General features: G+C 41.2%; 1 protein-coding gene and 1 long non-coding RNA gene across 6 annotated transcripts in view; one reads left to right on the plus strand and one right to left on the minus strand.

Moving 5' to 3' along the window:
• The window catches only part of LIMS1 (LIM zinc finger domain containing 1), a 66,868-nt gene that overhangs the window by 15,554 nt on the left and 27,975 nt on the right, over nucleotides 1-23,339 (minus strand). For 2 of the 5 annotated variants that reach the window (XM_068180268.1, XM_068180269.1), the window contains exons 1-2: nucleotides 3,387-3,568; nucleotides 988-1,147 (exon numbers count right to left, since the gene is read on the minus strand). In XM_068180268.1, the coding sequence (XP_068036369.1) occupies nucleotides 988-1,147; nucleotides 3,387-3,568 (342 nt within the window). Of the gene's footprint in view, nucleotides 1-987; nucleotides 1,148-3,386; nucleotides 3,569-16,832; nucleotides 17,073-23,339 lie in introns of those variants that run through there. The other 3 variants (XM_068180270.1, XM_068180271.1, XM_068180272.1) reach the window with 3 other exon arrangements.
• LOC137468482 (uncharacterized) lies at nucleotides 3,913-6,278 on the plus strand. Its single transcript, XR_010995963.1, has 2 exons — nucleotides 3,913-4,045; nucleotides 5,853-6,278. It is a non-coding gene; the product is annotated as an uncharacterized lncRNA (long non-coding RNA).

The raw sequence follows: 23,339 nt of genomic DNA on the forward strand, positions 1-23,339 counted from the left end.
CCTCACTACCACATAACATGGCTCTTTAAATTAGAAATGCTTCTATGGAAGATAAACTACTGTGCTCTTGCCAAAGGATGACACCTGTATGTGAGAGCACAGAATTGTTCCTTTTACACTGTGCTCATTTTCCTTTTCAGATCATCATATGACACAAATCCTGTAACTGCCACCCTAAGATGGTCTGTAAGCTACTCAAGCAGGGCCTTACCTCTCTGACAGTAATTCCCTGTCTCATACCATCTATTGTTCCCTACACTAATCCCATTGTGTTTTATGAACCAGTCTAGAGCTTTCACTACCACTTTGTGCTGAGCCACATTCTGAATTCCCATGATAGGGGAACGCAAAAGAAAATTAAACCTATTCCAAAATACCCTCCTAAGCTGAGGCAAATCAACCTGGAGCTGAGAAATACGAATGTGATCAGGTCTTAACCCCTGAAAGTGTGTTAAGAACTGATAATTTCGAATGCTCTAGACTGTTAAACTTAGGAGTTGATCTTATACTGGCCCTGTCTGGTTTGGATCACAGCATGCTCACATGCAGATCATCTCTTTTCCAATGCCAAACTGGACTCACTCAACTCAGTGATAAACCTCCTGTGGACCACAGGATGCTGGGATTTCCCTCTATATGACTTTGTCCTCTAAGAAGTATGTTTTCTATGTATTTCTGGTATGATACATGAGATTCACAAGTTTCAGGGAAAAAATTTGCACTGAGGAAAAAATCTCCAGGAATTTTTCTCTAAGTGCTGATAACATTAAGGTCCACATTTAAAGAACGTTATATACATTGATGTCCTCCAAATTAGCACAGAAATGCTACTGGGTTTTTTTCTCCCTTTACTGGGCATACTCTTTTAGAGCCCAGATCCTCCCATGGGACTTTCTAAGCTATCCACCTGTCTGTAGCTACTTCTGCTATGGGGATGAAGGCTCAAGAGGGGGTATGGGGACAGGAGGGGTCCTCTGCCCCACTTACCTCATAGAAGAGCCCTTCGGGGAACTGCTGAAAGCACTGGGCACAGACGAAGCACTGCTCGTGGTACAGCTCACCATTGCTGTTGACAATCTTCTCGGCAGGGGCAAAGCCCCCCCTGCAGCGCTCGCAGATGGCGTTTGCAAGCGCGTTCGCCATGTTGCTGTCATTCAAAAAAAAAAAAAAAAAAAAAAAAAAATTAGCCTAAATAGACAACAACACTAATTGTCAGTCTTTCCCCCACTTCACCAGGCCAAACTGCATCAACCTAATGCTAAGCTGCTCAACACAAGTGTTTCAATGAACTTCATGGCTTGTGGCATCTCCTTGGAAATAGAGCTACCACTTCTCCCTGCTCCCTAACTCTTTAGAAATAAAATCCCTGTGATATGCTCTAATTAATTGAAAACCCCAAACAGAAACCTTGTCACTACAGACACATTTACAGGCCTTCTATGATGACAAAAGGCAATTCAAAGTACTATAAAATTATTATATACATTAAAATTACTGAAAACAAGGGCAAATATTAATGATTAAGGACTGGCATCACACAGGAAAACATAAATGGTTTATTGTAAACCAATTCTAATCTATACATATATAAATTCTACAATATACATATATATAACGGGATTGGTTCAGTGCTTTAAATAAACAATGTGAAAGAGTGTGCAGGGTCTAGTCTGGCAGATATTAGCAAAAAACAGAGTAGTTAAATAATAATCCTTTATATTAGCTCTGCATAGCTTGAAGTCATTTTACAAATTTAGTTTGAAGTCATGGGATTTTTAATTGGTGTGTTAGGGTTTATCTCAGGGAGCTCAGCTGATCATGTGCCAGTTCATAGCCCACTCCAGGGCTAAGGGGGAGGGTGGGACTGCTCTGGCTGCCCCACTGCGACCCACACACGGGCCAACACAAGCTGGCAAACCCATGCCAGGGATGCAAAGAAATATTGAAACAGCAACCTTGGTTGCTTCTCAAAGGCACAGGACCAAAAGAATGGCAGCGTGGTAGCTGTCCACATCTGCAGAAAACAGTACAGCCGATTTTCAGTTAATTAAAGCCAGCAAAAGGCTCTTTTGGTTTTTCCTTAGCAAACATTCTGTCACTCATATCTAGACTCTCAAAGCTCTGCCTTTCAGGATCATCCCACCGCCCTAATACCATGTGGTAGCAGAGAGCAAATCCAGGGCAATGGTCTAGTTTCATTACAATGTGATGTCAGCTGACAAAACCACTGACTCAAGATTTATCTGGAAGGTTATTAGACAAGTGACATTATTTGAAACACATGTGTATGCAGGCACACATTTTGATAAGCTATCATGCTGTGCCTGTAAGTGCAGAGCCTGCAGTCCTCTGCAAGATGCCAAGCCTTCCTTCTTATCTCTTCAAGGAGATAAAACCTCTGGGCTCCCACCATGTTCAATAGGAACTGAATTCATTCCTTGCACACCATCCAAGGAAGCAAGCAAACACCTAGCACGTGGTTCAAAATGGAATGCGTTTTATCTATTTCTTACACTGTCTCACAGATGAGCCCTACACAAGGTCACATCTGACATGTTATTATTAGCTGGCACTTTTTTTTTCTCTCTCACTTGATCTTTGCAGATGAGGAAAATGGTAACTGCAATCCAAATAGCCACTGCCCTCACAGTGAAATGAGTGGGCAAATTTCACATGAAGATCAGACACAGGATGGTCTAACCCCTACATAACAGACAGACTTATGGACAAACTGCAGTGACTATACACATAAACTGTGATCAACTATAAAGCTCATCAATGGTCTTCATTGAATGTGTATGCTTTCTGTGGGGCAAAACCTCAGTCAATTTCCCCATCCTTCTTATCAATCTAAATGAAGAATAATCACAAGAGAAACTGGGATCTTTCATCATCACTTCAATAGCGCTTGAGCATTAAGGATGCTAAGCACTGCTGTACATAAAGTATAATCCAAGAAAAAACACAAAACAAAGTTCAAAAACAAATAAAAACAGTTTCCCTCTTCAGGAAAAAGTGCTTCACTTTGAAACACATCATATATATAAAACTAGTGAAGTATGTAATACTTCTGCATTAATGAAGCGGTTTATCCATTTGCCCAGAATAACTGGCAAACAACCTGAAGGCAGAGAGACTACTTTAAAAATTCCAATACTATTTTTACTGTTGATAAAAATTTCTGATGCAATTAATGACTAAATTTAAAGTAACAATTCAAATTTTAGTTGACTGTTACAACTGGCAATGTTTCAAGCAGAACAGTGGCGAAGGCTGGATGAGAGAACAGCTTGCACAGCCTGAGCCCCAGGTAATAAATACATTATGTACAATACACCAGTAATGTCACTGCAGTTACACCCCGAAGCTGAACAGAACGAACTTACAATCTTGCATAAAAGTCACAAAACTCTTTGTAGAGTTTTATTTCACTGTGCCTACGTTGCAATTTTGATACCGGTTTCTCGCCTTCATTTCCTGTGGAGTTGTGAGCATCAGGAGTGACCTTGTAGGCAACCTCTTCATCCTCTGGGATGGGGAACGGCTGAGCTCTGCGCTGGAAGTCCATCTCACTCTGATTGCTTTCCCAGGTGTATATATTCTGTGCTTTTACTGCAAACAAACTGTAGGCAAAGTCCGCAAAACAATATGCTGGACTTCCCCTTGTTCCCAGCAAAGTGATTTACTTTCACAGCTTGTGTCATGTAGCTGGAGCCACTCAGCACCCTGCTAGAGCTTCAAGTTAAAAGTTCAGCGGCAGGGCTGTGAGCCTGTCATGCTGAGATTTACTGAGGCTGGCTGTGCACAGAGGAGAACACTCCCCTGCCAGGCCCTCATGTAAACTCAGATGCTGGAAAGCATCTGGCTGCTGACAGAAGCTGCCCAGGAGAGCTGTGGTGTGGGTAACCTATGTGAGCAAATAAGTTCACCACCAAACTTGGCTGCAGCTTCTTTCTGCTGAGGGGGCATGGAGGCAGAGTCCAACAATATTTTATCATGGGCAAGCCAACACTGGAAAGCAGGAACAGAAGACTCCTGTCTCCAGGTAAATATTTCTTTAATGCTAAAGTGTGTTAATTACATTGTAAAAATGGCCTTTAAATGCTCCACTTGTGTCTTCTAAGTCATACATGTTGAATTTATCTGCATGTGTCTTTCCTCTTGTCAGTACTTCAGACAAGGGGTAGGTACAGGCAGATGGTTTGATTTCTGTTGTGTTTCTCAGGCCATTAACAAAACTGACAGGCATGCCATAATGGACAATATATGAAGGAGGAAAACCAAAGCTTTATTTCACATCAGCACCAGTGATGTGCTGCATTTAGAACAACTATCCAATGTAAGAACACTAACTGAACTAAGATTTGTAGGTAGTAATTAGACTCTTTCAAGCTCTCCCTATTTGAAGCACAGTGTTTGTGGTGGATGTAGGATACTTGGCTTCCAGCACTTTCTAACTGCAGAAAAGGAAGGCTTTTGGGAAGCCCTCCTGAGTAACTAAATTTGTGTTGAACTGTCTCAGCCTTGTTAGCAATCAGTTGAGCTGCAGAACTGCATGCACTCTGTGCTCATGACGCACAGCACACTGGCAGCTGAAGAATCTGCTAGTCTGTGAGGGGGCATGAGGAAGCAGAGGATGACAAGAAGGAGATGAGTAACACGAACAAATAGAGAAACTAGAACTAAGATCCGAGAGTAATAGAATAATTTAGATTGGAAAATACCTCAAGACCACTGAGTACAACCATTAAATTAATATTGCTACATTCACCACTAAATCATGTCCCCACGTGCCACATCTACACGTTTTAAATACCTCCAGGGATGGTGAGGCTAACACTTCCCTGGGCAGTCTGTTCCAGTGTTTGACAACATTTCCATGAAGAAATTTGTCCTGATCTCCAATCTAAACCTCCCCTGGCACAACTTGAGGCCATTTCCTCTTATACTGTCACAGGATATGACAGAATGTCCAGTCAAGGCTACAATTTCTTATTATAATATACCTGCACCTTCCCTAGGACCTACCACAAAGGGTCTGTCTGGTTGGTGATGTTTTTTGGCCGTATCTCTCACCACCACCTAGGACAACTTGCTCAGCAAGCATACAGCAGCCCACACGCCACTCTCCATGCAGGTCTGAGCTTGCATGCAGCCACCTTCCTGCAGCTCAGCCAACACAGTCCTACACTGCTGCTTCAGCTGACAAATGTGTGGAATGGGTTTGGTCAGTGTCTTGCCTTCACTTCCCCTCAACAAGGAGCAACCCCCTAGGCAAGCTATTGCCCTGTGTAGGTGGGACCCAGGCAGTATGACCCTGCTTATTTGCCTGTCTGTAGGTGTGATTATTCACCCTATGCCAGAGCTACCAGGAGTCAAGCTCTAACAGGCTAAGGAGGCTGCACCCTCACCCCTGACACAGCCTGGCTGCAGTTCAAGCCCTATTTTTATCTGTCATGGGGCAAGCTGCAGATGAAGCAATGCTCAGGTTGTAGCCCGAGGCCACAAAGATCTTGCCAGAGCACCACTGCAGTCCTGGAACAAAAGGTTTCTGCATTCTCTGAAGCATGAGTGATGAAAATGTGCAGTCTGCCAACAGACATGCAGGTATAGCGATGCCAATTCTTCTTCCTCATCTTGCTTCCCAACACTTTTTGCACAGGTCAGTGCTAAGCTTCTGTGGGTATAAAAAACTTCAGTGAGACTGACTCCAGTGGACTAAAAATGCTGATTTATGGGTTAATAGAGATGCATGAAGCCTCTAAGATAATAAACAGCAAGTCAGCCTATCTCTTCCTCTTATCACTATTTTCTCAACAATTTCCCAACTCTTTTCCTATATTTTGTCCCAGACTACAGACAATTCTCCTGGGAAGATGCTGCTGTAAATCAAAAGTGCCCTGTAGAGACTTTCTCCTAGTGGACTACTACAATTTTGCAGTAACCTGAAGTCCACAGATAACCAATGTGGTTGGAAGCCACTTCTACTGCCTCATATTCTCTGTGGTCAACAAGAAAATATTTGATTGCTTCTTCAGCTTGCTACTGTGCAGTCTTCTGCATGGCTGTAGCAAAGCAAGTAGTACAGCAAGTTAGTGCAGTAAGATGTCCATCCAAAAAGCCTGGTTTTATCTTCCTAGTTTTTGTCAGGAACAAGTCCTTCAAAGTAACAGGACTCCCTATGTGCAACAAGTAGAAGCTGCCTGGTTCTCCAGTCATATTATCATTGCTGCTGGAGGAATGACTCCCAAATTTTTCCAATAAACAAGAAGGAGCTTGACAGGAGTTTAAAAAGGGCATTTATGCTACTGAAGCAAAACACAGCTTCTACTGTGAAGGTCTGATAATCCACAAATCCAGAGCAGCTGGCCATCCTTTTCTTTTCTGATATTTTATAGGAGGCATGCTGCGAAGAACTGAAATACATTGTTAAAAATACACTGCATTTTCATTAGGGAATTCTAGGTTACTCTGAGGTGAAGCTGTCCATGGGGAGTGAAAAGTATGTAAGGGGTTGTTTTGCAGCAGCAGCAGCTTCCCAAGGGCATTCCCTGGCATATGGGACAAAACACAGCAAGCAGCCTCTTGTTAAAGATGCAATGTTAGGGAGAAAAGGAAGAAGTTGAGTGTTTAACTAGAAACGGTAGGTATGAAAGAAAAAGACAGTCTCCTCTTGGCACACTGAGGATCTCATCAGAAGCCAAAACTGATGGTAGGGAAGGTGCTGAAGGAAATGGTAGAAGAGGGAGGGAGAAGTGTTCCACTGCGGTTACCAGAAGGGCTTTGGTAAACAATAGCACAAACAGGGGCACTGCCTAATCCCTGCTGAAGGATGACTGCCGCCTCACTCCACGCTGCTTTCTCTGCACAGCTTTCCAACCTGGCTGCCCATGCCGGCGGCTGCCAGGGCACACAGGGACTCTTACAGCGACGGCTCGGTGTCCAGCCAAACCCACTGAGCATTCACTCCGTGCCACAAATAGCCGTGTGCAGAGCAGTCACGGCTCCAAACAAGGTGCTTGGCAAAGGCAGCTACTGCTTGGCAGCCTATTTGTGCCACCGGGACATATCACTGCAGCGCCGGCGCTGCCGGGAGGCCGAAAGACCCCGGGGACAGGCGGAGGATGAGTAAGCACAGTGAATCCCACCACTTCCCCCATAGGCACTAGTGGGTTCATTTCAATGGTGCATTAACAGCTGCTATGCAGCGACTCTCACACGCAAAATACAGAACAACCTAGAAAAGAAGTTTGGCTGCAAAAGATGTGTGGGCTTGCAGTGCCCTGCTCTGATTTCTGCACCAACATTTTTAAAGCACTAGTTGACCTTTTGTGGGCGTTTTTTATTGAAATTAAAAACACTCTTGGGTTCTGGTTGCTGCAATTGTTTATCTCTTAAGCAATAAAATACTTTCTGGTCTCCTAAAGCAGTTTGAAAAAAGGTATGAATCTTTTATATAATTCAAATGCACATTTTTACAGGTTGGATTTTCACATGTGCTCAGCACTGCTCTAACTACTTTTTCTATTAAAAATTACGGAAAACCATCTTGAAACCACTGCAGTAAAAATCAGGTGAATTCTGAGTGTTCCTGAAAGTTTCATTCTTTAGTCTTCACCTCAAAATGCGTAATCAAGCTTATGTGGTGGGAGTTTAAACAGGGCAAACAAAAAGGCAATTCTAGTTGTTTCATATCCTAGGGTATAAATTTATTCTAGTATAAACATGTCCAAAAAATGCTTTGGTCTCCATAAACAGAGAAGGTTCACATTCCATCTCTCCATAAGGAAGTACATATAACTGGAATAGACAGGTAAGCAGCAGCTTCCCACACAATGTTTATCAGTCATTCAGACACAGTGAAATATCAGCCTCTGACAGAATTTGTAGAAAGGGAGAGCAATATGGCACTACAGCATTTTCCTGTTATATGTAATATTTCAGCAAAGTATTGTGTTTTTTTCCTGCTGGTTACATCTATTACCAAATGAAGCCATGCTCTGTATAAACCAAGTAACGACTTCTGTGTACAGATATTTGATACTCTTTAAAACATTCATCTCTTTCTCCCCCACTACTGTTTCTTTCAATCCTGTGCAGACAGGAAAAACAAAACAAACAGTATATATGAGAAGCTCATGAACTCCAATAATTTTGTGTTGCATGAGACACAGCACATTATTGGCTATTCTTGAAATTTGCACCCTGCGTAGTCAACTGCATGTCTATTTCATTATGGCATCCAAATTCTATATCCAAATTCCTCCAACTCTATAAATTTCAAAGATACATTTGCAGTGATGCATTTCATATAACACATCCTCATTTCCAATTTAAGAACAATCAAAAAGGTCAGCCACTCAATACTAGGGGCTGCACATCAAATGTCCCTGAGACTCTCGCTCTGAAAAGAACCATGTTTTCAAACCTGAAAAGAGAAGATCAAGTCTGCCAAGCTCCAAAAAAGTGACAGGACAAGAAGAAACAACCTCAAGTTGCCTAAAGGGAAGTTTAGATTGGACATTAAATTTCTTTTTTTTTTTTTTCATGCAAAGGGTTGTCAAGCATTTGGAACAGGCTGACCAGAGAAGTGGAACAGAGTCAATATCCCTGAAACATTTTAAAAGACAGGTAGATGTTGCACTTGGGGACATAGTTTAGAGGTGGACTTGGCAGTGATGGGTTATTAGTTGGACTTGATAATCTTAAGAGGTTGTTACAGCCTAAATGATTCTATGATTCTAAAATGCAGTAACATATTTCTCTTTAGGGTAATGGCTTCCTAGCACAAATATTCAGTTCATGTCATCTGTCACTGACATCCACCAAAAATCCTCCACTGAATCCTCAGCGTAAAGGCGAATGCCAGCTTTTGATTCTGCCTGAGTCATCTGCCTGCACTATGTGGAACCAATGTTTTGACAAGCTGAACACCATGATCTGAGCAGCTCATCCAGGAGCTATAATTAATACTATGACTCAACATAACACCCCAGCAATCAGGAGAGACTTCCAGTACATACATAGAGCTCCTTGTAGGGCAGAGATAAGTGCAAAACCAGGCTTCCCAGCCCATAGCAACATCCTTATTATAGTCACATCTCCACTGGAGACACCATGCTGAGGACTGACCTACAGCTTCAGTAACCTGCATGTTACACACATCTTTTATTAGTACTTTATTACTATTAATCTACACTTTCAGCAACATAATCTCTTCTCACCTTCATTAGTTTGAGCTTCTATATGATGATGTGCAAGGTTTTTCACTGCCTGAATTAATTAATTTTTAGCAGAAGTACAATGTGTTATAGAAAACATCTCTTCAGCTGTTCCTCTTCTCTCACACACATACCAAATTGTAATTATTAGTCACTCTGGGTTTCAGTTTCACATTTTTCTCTTCCTACATTCACTACAGCATCACCAGGCTTTAAAACCTGCAGAAGATGGCAGACAGCTAAGCCATCTGCAGCTCATACAGCAGCATGAAATAATAATAACCCTAATATTCAACTGACAAGAGAACAACCAGAAACAGTTTATGTTACTAAGACTCAAGAATGAGTAATGTGTCAACAAATAACACGAACACAAAATAACATTTTGAGTTCATTATGACAATCTTAACATTTAGGATAATACAAACTAAAGGTCTTCATCTTGTACTTTAAATTTTTTAGCTATTCAATGCTAGTAGCACACCTGTCAAGTAAACATGAATGAATTTCAGTAGCAGTTTGTGCAAAGTTCCATGCATTTTTCTAGCAGAAGGTTTGGCAAGGTTTTTTTAAAGTAATGGTTTCTGTCCCAACATCTGACTAATCCTCAATGAGTAAAGCAGCAGTGGACACTTACAGTATCTTTTATATCACCTATAAGGGAAGAAGATATTAAAGTTAACCCTCACAAGAATATACTGCTGGGATCATCCAAAAGAACAGCAGGTTTTTTGCTTGACAGAAGAGAAGCAATGGAAAGAGGGAAGATGACTGCGGTTTGAGCTTTCAATCAGAGGGGTTCGAGCCCTGCCAAGCTTCCTTTTGCTTTGCTACATACCCTGGAGTAATCTGAGAAGTAGCTTTAGAAAGCATTTTAGAAAGAATTTGAGTTTAAAATTATGCAATTACTTGTATATTTCAGGCAAAATTCATAACATGCAACTTGGCAGCTCATGGAGTTATCCTATTCTGAAGCTGCACTGCTACAATATCTTTGAAAAAAGTATATATATTAGGACTAACTTTGCAATGTATCAGAAATATAGGGTATGCTTCACTTCAGTTTCTGAAGTCAGTGAGAAGAAATGTACAAAACAAAAACTAAAAAGTCAAATCTTGTGCAGGACAAATAGCTTTCAATGCAAACTTCCCGTACTGGAACAAGGGGACCCGCCAGGGCAGTTTTGAGGCATGACTCTGAGTGGGAGTCCAGTAGTTGCATAGAAACAGAGTTCAAAAGGTAGACTCACCTTGGGATCAAGAACTTTATGATCTATGAAGAGTGTGGCATGCATGGATTTCATATGCTAGAGAAGACAAACATCATTTCACATTTGCTCTACCTTTGTCCACTCATTCCTTGCTGGAACAGTTTAAATATTTTGAATCTTTAATTTAAATATGCACAAGCTGAGAAATGCTGCCAGCTATTGCTGTCTTTGTCTGTCAGGATGTTACTTCCTTTGAGGCTAATAGTAAAAAGTTTTTTAATTCATTTTTTTCTAGTTATATTATGGCCATTAGGGCAGCCAGAAACAGCAGGAGAGCTACAAGGAAATATGCACAAAAGTCAGAACCCAAATTTCTCTTCCTGGACAAAAGGCTCCAAAAGATCAGAAAGATTCATCTATAAAGACACATCACAGGATGATTGAGAATCTGCTGACAAAATTGAGCAGTATCATCAAAAAACACTGTTCACAGAGTATTATATATGAAGCCATCATTTCAGAATTCTACCAGCAACTACCTAAAATGAGAATTTCTACAAAGCTGGAAGATACAAAGATGAAAACTGAACAACGGCAGCCTAAAGTTGCTATGACAAATCAAGAAAGGAATAAAATAACACACAACTATGTGTACTACACCATCAGATAATACACATGAAAACTCAGAGCACTGAGTGACTTAATAAATGCCCTGAGATTGCTGGGTGCAAAGCAAGACCAGAGGAGTTAATTGAAGGAAAAAACACTGAATGCCACAAACTCCAGAGGAAGTCTCTGAGCCACAGCTGGTGGCCAGCTGGGGTTACTACCAAGGGCAATCCCATAAAAGGCTCACTCTTCCCTTCTACCTCCCTCCACAGGCATCAGCCTTTGGCCATCCTCAGAAGCAGCATACTTGGCAAGCTGTTCTCATGCCTGGAGAGCATCATGTAAAAGGCTCATGGTCCTCTCGAGGACACCGTATCAGCTAGCTTCAGGTTTCTCAGAACAGCTCAGAGACCTCAGGAAAACAAAATAAAAAATACACAGAAAGGGAATCCAAACTTACTCCCAATTAAACTTTTCTCCCAAATACCTGAAAATTAGTAATTTTTATTAAGTGGTAACATTGTCATAATTTAGTTTTTCTCTTCTGTGTGTAAACTCACTTCAGTATGACAGACTGCATCCAAAGGACACCTTAATTATGATGAATAATAATAAGCAATCACAGAACATTTTCTTTAGAGAACACCTCTAGGACACGCAAAAACAATAGCAAAAGAAATGTGCAATTTACCTTTAGTCTGCTAATCCTGTAAATAAGAGCAGTGAAAATCCTAATTGCTGTAATTAAAATCCTGATTGAAGCTTACATGTATACTAAAATCATAGATTTAAGAGGAAAAGCAGTTACTGCTTTGGTTGATGTTACACAAGCAGCTATCTGCGGTCATTTGGAGTCATGAGAGGTGATAGTCCGGGTGAGCAAGTCAAACAAAATCACTTAGTTGTTATGCAATTTAGGAGACAGGGGGTGAGAGAGAAGGCAAGCAAAAAAGGGTGTGTTCCTCAGGAGTTATTTTAACCCCTAGAGCAATGAAAAGTACAGCACAAATCAACAGTAAAGCCTCTAGCCATGTGGATACCTCAAACAAAGGCACAATGCAAATTCTAGGTATCCCAATATTTAAATCTAACCATGAAGCATATTTTTGCTGGCTGTAAGTTACTCTAATTAATAGTACCAATTCAGTGTTACATTTACATGGACAAATCCCTTCTTCAATTAGAGCAGCTAGCAGACAAGCTGAAGTGTTTCTTAGTTCAGAGCTCCCAAGCACCTGATTAAAATGAGTATTTGTAGCACTCAGCTCTCCACTATTCTAGCTATTAGGGTGTATTTAGTTATTAGGGAGAAGCACAATTTTTTTGTCCTAGCACTTCTTTTAAAGTTTTTCCTGCTTTAATAAATTAATCGCTTTTTTTACCAAGGTATGGAATAATTACTGCTTCACCTGTTAACAGTGGCAGGGTGAGCAAGTTAAATAACTCTCACAGAAAGCAGCCATATAAATGTTGACATTGTTGATGCTCTAAAGAAACATTACCAGGAGAAATCGAATTTAAGTAAGCTTCTAGGTGGAGGTCTTTTATTTTCACCTTAACTGGCTCTCAGTACCCTAAAGCATTTGAAGGCTCAACAGGTTCCTGATTTCCCAGACAGTCCCTGACCATCATTTTCATTCCTTCTTCCTAGGAAGAGCAGGTCTTCAGAGCTGATGTATGGCTGGAAACAGCTGTACACCTTGTCTGGCTGCTACACATGTGCTTTTGATGGCAGGTTAAGGAGATTTGTGACCTTGCAAAACTCCCGAATGATGTATCTCATAAAGAAAGGGAGACAGCCCTACCGTGTTGGCGATGGGGGGAATTTTATTCATGTGTTTCTTTTTACACTCACCAAAAAGCCTTGCTGTGCAGAGCCTATCCCCCAAAGGCTCAATGGGATGGAACAATGTGCTTATGCCTCCTGTTTCATCTGCAAGGAAGTCTTTGTGCTTGAAATTTTGGGGCACATCCACATGCCTTCCAGCCTGGAGTCAATGTGCAGAGGCAGGCAGGAGCCTGAACATATCCAGCAGAAGATTGTCTGCACCTACTCACATGCATGTACCCATCAGCTTCAGCAGCAGAGAGCAAAAGGAATGCAACTATAAATTAAAACTATTAATATGGAAAAAACCTACAGTGCTTTCTGCACAGAACAGAGCAGTGAGTTACGAGTGACTGACAGCCACTGATGGAAGCTCATCAATAATTATTTATTGTAAATGCTGAAATTTACTGTTTGGTAAAACACTTGAGACCAACCTCTTTAAAAGTTGTTTACATTTTTAGTGGCATTTGAATGCATATGAAATTGGGAAAGAGAGCTACAGAGAGTAGCTAACAGTGATCAAATTAATTTTTAAGTGTAATTGCCCAAAAAAAACCCAAAGGCAATTGCCTCTTCTTTTGCGACTACCTTGTACTGAGCCTTGAGAACTAATAGTATCAATTTTTTTAGAGGAATCAGTCTATTTTTACAAAAACCCATGGGATGAGAAGGGGAAAGAGCAAAAATAGCAACCATACTGCTATTGCTAAGTGACTCCTAATGATTAATCATAAATATATGTGTACAATTTCCTTTGTGTCCCGTTTGCTGAGAAAAGCAAGAAAGAATAGCTCAGCATACAGTCAGAATTTTTACATGCTGTTTCTAAAGACAAAGCAAGACAAGACCTACAGAAGATGTCATCGTTTTCCCACTGAATCAATATAGCTGGAAAAGAACAAGTCTTCAGAACAGTCTCTTCTGAAAAGCAGATTTTTCAGGTTGCATTTATTTCAAGGATGGCTGCATCTGTTGCACACAGGAGAGAGATAAAGGTGCCTGGCATCCTCCTGCATTTTGAACTCTGCACCTGGGGAGGATCCTGTATAATGTAGGTTTATGAGCTGGTGAGTCTGCTCAAACAGGCAAAGAGAGGTCTGCATTCAGCACCCTGGCCTCAGTGGAGGTCTAAACCAAGCACATTTTTGTACTGTGCAAGTTCAAGATAAGAATGAGCTATCCAGACCACCTTTTACATGGCACAAACAAGCTGCAGCTCCCTAAAAAGTCAGTAAAGCACAAGTTGCACCTCTAGCAGCAGATTAAAAGGCTGCCAGAGAGGTTATGAGGTTTGTTAAGTGACACGTGGGTAAGACAGAAAGAGAAGTCGAATTTCCCATCCCCACCAATGTGCTGTGATGTCAGGACAAATTAAATGTATGTCATACATTATATGGCAAACATATGTGCTGGTGCACATTTAGGAGTTTCAATACATTGTTTCACAGTTCCCTAATTATTAGTAATCTCACACATTTTAAGTACAAATCACACTGACATTCCCAGGAAAGAAAAAGGCAGAATTTTGGCACCAAGCCCTGCTGAGCTGCTTTGTAATGCCAACATTTGGCTATGTCTCAGCTGCAGTTTGCAGGTACATAGGTCCCTGTCCTACCAATCACATCTGGCTCCTGCTGTGATGGCTGGATCCAGCAGCTGAAATTAAAGGTTTTAAATACCGAAGTTCTCAAAGGGTGACCTGGGGACACTGGCATCGTGAGTACATTTTGGCCCAGGATTAGAAGAACACTACTTGAACTGAGAAAGCAGGTTTCAGTAAACTGTTGCTTGAGGGCTGACATTATTTAACACATCTGGATTAATATGTATGTAAAACAAAATACGAAGGCACTAGAACAAAGAACTGGAGAGAGATACTATGGGAGGGCATTGAAAAGCCATGGATGGCAAGATATATTTAGCAGACATAAAAGAAACCTCTTGTCTTTCTTGTGGACTTTAGATACTCTGAAAGTATTTGCTAAGGACAGGCATCTAAGTGGCGCTGGGAAAATATATGGAAAAAATTAGAGCTTTCCATTTTTAGAAAACGAATGAGCTTTTCCTCTTTGTTCCCAATTGCTCTTTGCCCTGTTGATATGTCATAATCCTGTATTTATAATGCCAAAGCCTTTTGTCATGGAGAATGCAGTAAAAATGACAAATAAGCCTGCCTTGCAACACACTGCAATATCACAATATAGGTTAGGAAGGAGCAAGGTTTAGTTTGAATAAGAACCAGCTTAAGCTATTAGCAAACATAAGATAAGCTCTGGTTGCAGGTATGGGTTGTCCCCCTGCTCTAAAAGCATCATCTGACTACGCTCTATTCATCGTCTTGTACCTCCAACACTCTGCCCTCTGCTGATTCACAAGCCCCTGATTCACTATTTCCTCCAATTTGGATTTTATTTCTCAAGACCAATCCCTGTTTCATGTGTTTCTCATCTCTAAACAGAAGAGGCTCAGGAGATTAAAACACCTAGACTTCTACTGGTGCAGTAAACACACCCCTTCCCCCTATCCAGCCAAAATGGTCTCATTTCCATCTTGGACAAGCACAGTAATAACAGCAACACAACCATACAGAGCTAGTACTCATTTTTATGTGCATGCTTTAAAAAGAGGCTTTCTCTTCCCCAAATAGATCTATTTTTCCTCATTGCTAGTTTTGTACAAAATAAACTAAGTGTAAAAATGTCAAGAATCTCTGTCCATCTCTTACTCTACTAAGTCAGGTTATTCTTCCAACTGCAGTCATATGAATATAACATATATACTGTGAATGCTAGTAGAAATCCATCTCAGAAATCAATTCAGAATTAATACTTACAGAGAGATATCAAACACACATACCAGACCTGCAAGTGAACACATTCCTAGAAGTGATATGATATTTCTGACATCTCATGGCAAATAATCTCTGTAAGTTACAATAATACATTTTGTCACAATTAAGATCCTTAGTTGTAACAAAAGAGTAAATCCCCTAGGTCTGCACAACCATCCTTCAGAAATTGCTAACACAGCTGAAAAAAACACAGTAACAACCTTTCAAATTACACAGCACTCCAACCTGACACACAACCATTACCAAGGAAAAATAATCTAAAAATACAATGAGACAGACATTAGGAGAAAGGAAGTACTTCCTCTCCACTGAGGCTTTTGTTAGCAGATACACAAGGTTCCTTTGCTGAGGAGCTTGAAGTGGGAATGGATTGCTTTCATGCCGAGCACACTCAGAAAAACATCTCAGCATTTTTACTTTTTTTGGGGGGTGTCTGCACTTACTCAAGTTACAAACAGATCTTTCTGCTCCAAACAGAGGCTTTTTGCAAATTCATTGTTAATTTTTTTCAAAAGGTTCACAGCAGCAGCACGATAACCCCAGACATTAAATGGCTTTCTAATTTTTGGTCACCCTTGCTGAGTAAGGTCAGGCTAAGTGGCCCTGCTGCATTCTTTTGTCTAAAGCCCATTTCACAACAAAGAACGCCCCATGAAGAAACCCAGAGCCCAGCAGCCACCCAGCTCCACACCACCAGCCTGGCATGGGGACTGTGCTACGACCCAAGAGGCAGCACAACCCACAGAACCTGGGTGACCCAGAACTAGCTTCAAAGCAGACGGAGCAAAGTTGTCAGGCTCCAAAATGTTTATTTACTTGTGACTGCTGGCCGTCAGAAGGGATCCCGAAGTAAACACTGGCTAATATTTGCCCTTCCCAGAGTCAAGGAAGGCTGTCACACCATCGTCAGAACACGCAAGGTCATCGAATGGCTCCTGTTATCCCTCCTTCAGGGGTTTTTCTGTCGTGCCTCGGGGCTGCTTCTCGATGCATGTGTTTTGCAGCGACTTTCCAGAGCTGTGGTTGCATTTTGTTTGTTACAACCACCCAAGCAAGCGGGCAGCAGAGAAGGGCTCGGTGCCCTGGCAGTACCATCCATTTGCACTCACCTCAGGTTCTCTTCCTGTGACCCGGGCAGGACACTGTCAGGACGGTCCCGTCTCCTCCTGTACAGACCTGAATGTGACAACTCTTTCAGCTGCAAGGCCGTCATATTCCCCTACCTGGAGGAGGGTTGGTTTTTTTTAAAGGTGAGGAGGGGTGTTTTGGCTTTGGGTTGGGTTTCTTTCCCCCGCCTCTCCCAGCTGCGGGTGCCGAGGAGCGCGCCTGCCAAGATGCCTGGAGAGCAGCGGCTGGGCGGCGTGTGGCACACCTGCGCCCGCCGGAGCCACCAACCTCTGCAGGCAGGCAGGGCAGGCACCCGCCGAGCTGCTTCCTGTTTCTCACAGGTACACACCCTCCCAAAGGGCACCACATTTCCTTTATCACTTGATCACACCTAAGGGATGTGTGCGACAAGCTCACCCCCTTCTCTCCAGCTTTCCTCACACTCTCACCGCCCCGACAGGCACGACCCTGCCCTGTGCTGGGCAAAGCAGGCGGCTCTCCCAGCGCCTCCGCACAAAGCTACACATCTCCAGGACTGCAGTGAGCTGTTCACGCTTTCCTGTTCTAATTCTTGACAAAAGGAAAGTCATTAGAGCTATGAAAATTCAGAGTTACTCAAGCACTTTGGCAAGCTCTGACAGGGATGTAAATGCACCAAAGTGTGCCACAAAGTAACTTCAGTAACTAGCATTAAAATGCTCTTTTAGAAACACAACAGCACTGTGCATTTTTCTTTTTCTACCTTGAAAATCAGAAGAAAACCACAAAGTAATTGTCTTCCTACTCTCAGCTATCAAACATAAACAACTATACCCGTGTGTCACATTTTGTAGTGATGGAGTGTCCTGTGTAATTGTAAAACAGGAATGGAAGTGCTTGAAGTTTCCTGCAAGGCAGGAAGGCGGTTAGCTGGCAATTTTGCAAGCTCTGCATCTCATTTCACGTAGTAAAATTTTAGTATTAAATAAAGCACTTCATTTCAGGAGGCATCAAAAAAGCTTACCACTTCTTGAAAAATGTTTACTATTTCTTTGACGTTATTCTTGACACATATAAACAAAAACTTAATTCAGAGATTTTACTTCTATATGGTGAATTGGTAAGGTGTGTTTTTTAAATGAATTTGCATTTAATAGAAGCCAAGAAACATAACAATTTGCAAGGACTGTTTTGACTATTATAGGAAACAAGTTCTATCTGGTATGAATTACAGAGTTCATTATTGAAGTGTTTATTTTGTAGCAGAATATGTGTAAGAGTATTTTTTAATTTCTCTAAAGGAAAAAAAGTGTATCATAGGTACTGGGTATATCACATGACACCAATTTTGTTGAGATTACCAGACTGAACACAAACTCAGTAGTTTTATATAATACTATCAATATGCTTCAGTCTGGAATGTCATCAGCGCATAATATTAAACATCACACAATGGAAAAATAACAAAATTGTTTTGGAAAAGGAATCACATAACATGCCCAGCAGATAATGGTTGCAAAAATTCAAAGTGATTTACATGATGTTAGAGGGTTGCACACACTGAACTGTCAACGAGCTATACACATCTGAGCTCCCATCCTCAGAAAATAAAAGCAAGAACAATCACAATATTTGCCTAAACACGCTGCATTCCAGTTTCAAATGAAGTATTTAAAGTTGTTTCTCAGTACTCAGTAGGATAAGCTTAAACATAATTAAATGCCAATTCCCTGCAGTCAGTCAATCAGCGATCCAATGAAAAGTTAATGCTGTTATGAGTGGAGGTTCAGGATGGCAGATGACAGATGTTCATGGCACAGCAGCTTTTATACATTACCAACAGTTTATACTCTGCTTTAAATATCTGTGTACAAATGACTTATTTTTGTCCAAATGATCAATTTTAGATAATAATCTAAAAAGTGATAAGTACATTTTTTTCTGTGAAAAAGCTCTTTGTAAACTGTTGAAATTAAACTGTTACCTATAAATTTGTTCACAGATTCTTATTTGCTACAGTAGGCATCTGTTCAACATATACTGAATACTTTTGTATTAAATATGACACAAGCCAATAAAAAATAAAAGGACAATTCTTCACCCACTTTGCTGCACATTGCATTAATCTGAAACACACCACTTCATTAAACTTTTATTTATCTGCACGATCAGCTGCTGTGCTTGAGCAACAACTTTTACTCAAATGTCCTTGGAAACCAAAGCTGCACCAAGACAGAGCACGCAAATTAAAGGAATACAGCAAGTCCAGACACAAAAATGAGTTGTTATACAGATCAAATCCACCTAAATATAAAGGAAGGCAAGATGGTTAGGTTTTTAAAGTAAGACCAGGGATTCAGCTCCATAGCTCCATTTCACAGGCCGCTTCAGCAAAATCCAACAGGGATCTTGGCTGATATAGAAAACACTTTCTTGGAGGGCTTCAGAACAAGCTAAAAGCTTTCTACAAGAAGAAATGCAAACTGGACTAATTTTCTGCCCTGTGGGATCACCCATGAATCCTCACAAGAGACGTGGTTTCAAATCTGAATTTACCCAAACAGTCAAACTTTAGGTTTTGAGTATCAAATACCTGTTATAAGGGTGTTTTTTTGCAGAGACATTGCAGAACACAAATGCTATTTCTCGACTAACTCACTTAAATGCTTCCACAAAGCAACTTCAATAGATGTGGCTCTCCAAGAAGAGCTTCCCCAGTGAGTGCCTCCTGCTCCCCACACCCCTTTTTACCTTCCTAGCCCCTATCTGCTGTTTATAATTCCTTTTTTTGAGAGATTACATTCTTCTCATGTGGGATGAGGCCACTTGGACCTTTCACATTCCATCAGAATTTTTGAGGACCAGCCAAGTTACCACAGCTTTTCTCATTACCAGTAATGCACAGCTTTCTTGTATATCCTGCACTTTAAAGTTACCACAGCTTTTCTCATTACCAGTAATGCACAGCTTTCTTGTATATCCTGCACTTTAAAGGTTTACTCTTCATTTTCCATGCGCAATGCAGCGCATGACTCTTCCCTCATGCAACTGACCATCCTCCTGCCCCCAAAGAAAGCCAACATTGCTACTGTGATGTGATGGATAATCATCGTGGTACCTGTCTTTCAGTAGAGGAAACTATTCCCCCATGTCTAACCAGCACAAGGTGGAACTGAGACAAAATATGCAGTCCTTCATTCATCACTAGCAGTAAATTACTTTTTATTATGTGGGACAAGGCTCATGGCTCCAGTGCCATGATAATCCAGGCCTCCAGTGCTCTCCATTAAATTTCTGTGAAAATACTGCTGTTCTGGTGACTCTAGGTATTCAGCAGAATTTTCCAGTTTAAAAATCTTTTAAGATAAACAGGTTATGCCTGGCTACTTTATACTACATTCAAAGGGATGTGAACAGCAATTCATTATACTGGAAAACAGGTAATTGAATTTAGGAATAACAATAAATGGCAAGTGCTTCAAATTCAGGACATTTCTTACTAAGCCTACATTTACAGAGAATATACACTAGCTATAGAAACCAGAAAAGATTAAGTTTTAGGTCTCTTATTCCACACAGAAAAGTCGATGTGTGTCATCTGATATTCCCTCTAGTGGCTTATTTTTGATTTTTGTGATTTTTCTAAACTTTGAAAAACTATCAAATCCCAATTAAATTTACTTGAAGATCTTCAAATCGATAGAAAAAACTGTTTTCATGGCAGCGCAGTCAGTCAAAACAATAATCAGAAGAGTATTCTACGAACACCATAGGAATGCCTGTAGTGTGCTCACAGTTACAAGGTGGCTGCGTGTTCAAAGGAGCACATTCCTCCATCCCATTTATCACCGGAATCAGTTTCCAGAGGAATGTGTACAAGAGTGACCACCTTCTACTATTTCTCACAAGATTTGGAAGAAAGCACACTTTAAAGTGAAGGAAAAGGCTTATACCTCAGCAAAGAGGTATACCTTGCTGCAGAAAATGAAGGAAGGTGGCAATAACCCTTCTGGCAGTTTTGCAAGAATCCCTGAAGCACCCAAATGATGTCCTGATGCCAACAAAGCTTCACACCTTTCTGGACCTGCAGAATGAGTCCCCAGAAATGGGTTTGGGTGTCAAGGAATAGTGTACCACACTGTGAGTCCCTGCTGGGGCAGGCAGTGATGAAATGCAGAGAGAATACCAAGCTCAAATGCTAGGGACACACACCTTGAAACTAGAATTTCAAAGCTTCAAGGGAGCCTAAACTCTTGATTCAAGGAGTTAAATAAGTAATTATATGTTTCCTTCCTAGTCTAATATCATTCCAACACCTGTTTTGATGTTTCTTCCCATGTTCCACTTAGTGATAAATCTATCCCAAAGCAAGCAAATTTAATCTGTGGGTTAGGCTAAGTACCGAGGCACTTGATCTATCCATGTCCACACTACAAAGCAGAGTTTTGGATTTATGTCCATGCTCCAGCTGACCAAGTGGGATTTAGCAATTGCAATTTAATAGTTACTAGTTTTTGTTAAACCTCATTTACTAATGCCTGTGCCTGCCATACAATGTAAAGTAAAAGCCTACATGATGGTTGCAGCCTGGTCTAGTGCAAGGTGTACTGGCCCATTGCAAGGCGGGGAGGTTCAAACTAGACGCTCTTTAAGGTCCCTTCCAACCCAAACTATTCAATGATTCTATGGTGTACTCAACTCTTCAGAGCAGTGATGCACTCAACCCACTGACGTCTTCTGGGATTTGATGGGGCAAAGGGAAGGCAGGGATATTGTGGTGAGAACAGGGGTCCTGTCTCATCCTGGCAGTACCAAAGGCATCTCCACCTCCATGGCTGGCAGCCCACAAGGTTTCGGTGAAGCATGGCAGAGATCCCTGCTCTCATTCCACATATTCTATTCCAATAATAAAAAAGCAAACATGGGAAAATCTTCTGTCTGCCTGAACATGGAGCAAGGTATTTTGCTTTCCTTCTCCAAGCTCTTTGCACATGCTGCTCCATGAACTCTTAAATTAAGCAGAAAAAAAAAAAACTCTGCAAAAAGCACACTTTTCTCCAGCAAGCAGAAACCTACTTTGGCTGAGTTTTACAATACCTCCCTCTACTGGGAAAACACTGCCTTGTTTCTCGTGCCAGTATTTCTTCCTACAGCCAGAGGGAGGTACAGATTAACCCACACATATTTTAGCAATTCAGACCAGGGCCAAGCTGAGAGCAGAGATGAATAAGAGACCAGAGGGTGAAGATGCAGGTTGGCATCATAGCCAGAAATTTATGCTGTTAATCAGCAGATGATCCATGCATGAGTAGGTGTGCAAAGAAGAAAGCGTGACACAGCATGAATCAGTTTTGTCCTGCCATTTGTACCTAAGCCTCTTAAAAAAAAAAGAGTGACAAACAAGCTGGCAAACAGTTGATGCCTTAAGATGAGTAAAATTACTCATATGGACCGGTATATGATGGGGTAACATCTTAAAAGAGAAAGGAAAACCCACACCAAAATGATGAGGGGAGGAATAGTTTAAAACCAATAAAATCACGGTTTAGATTAATTTTCAGAGCCCAGAGCATGTGGAAAAAAACCACAAGCAATTCCCAACCTGCATTTCTAGATCCAGGACCTACCCTTCTGAGTAATTTTTACTGTCTTGGAATTAAACACCTTTTCCCAACAGAGATTTTCAAAGCCAGTCAGAAATCCACCTTTTACATTTAAGCACCTTGGTTATGATGCATGAAGATCCTAGGCTGAAAAGTCATATCTTTAAAAAAGTTTACTTCTATTTGCACTCTGCTACTGTAGATATGTCCAGAAGGTTTACTTTATTCTATTATGATGAGATAAATTGCCTCTAGAAATGAGGGCAAAAGGCCCCCAGGTGCCAGCTGGCTTATTGGGTAGTTAGAAGTTCCCCAGCAGATGCTACAAAAGACTGAAGACATCTCCATGTTTAAAAAAAAGTTTTAAATAATTAAAAAAATAAGCAGACCTAGAAAACATGTAGCAAATGAAGGAAACTGGAAACTGCCCAGAGAGCAGCTGCCCTGATACCCCAAGGAATTACCAGCTCTGGCAGTTCCAAAAGCCACAAGCCCTTCCAGGGGTGCAGAAAAGCTGACTGAGACATATCAGATGGGCAATTGCTGAGCCCTGGTTTGGGTGGAGAGCTAGTGGGACATCTCAAAACAGGTCCCAGACTGACTTTGCCCTTTCAGAGAAGGAATGGGACTATTAGGAAATCTTAATTTTTCTCCAAACATCACTCATCAGGGTTAAATAAATGCAAACAAAACTACAGCAGCCCATAAACTGCCTTCTCTGTTGACTACCAGCAATTACTCTCCTGGACCCTTTGCTTTCTGTCTTAAAAATACTTTTCAAATGACTAATGCTCCATTAAAAGTAGAGAAAGAAAAGCTTCTCATCAAGGTTTTGTCTCCTTATACTGAAATGAAATGCCAAGGAGAGAAGACACTACAATCCCATTGAGAAGGCTTGAAGAGCTGGAAATCCTGACAACATGCACG

Source organism: Anomalospiza imberbis, chromosome 2, assembly GCF_031753505.1.
Source record: "Anomalospiza imberbis isolate Cuckoo-Finch-1a 21T00152 chromosome 2, ASM3175350v1, whole genome shotgun sequence".
Taxonomy (NCBI): Eukaryota; Metazoa; Chordata; class Aves; order Passeriformes; family Viduidae; genus Anomalospiza; species Anomalospiza imberbis.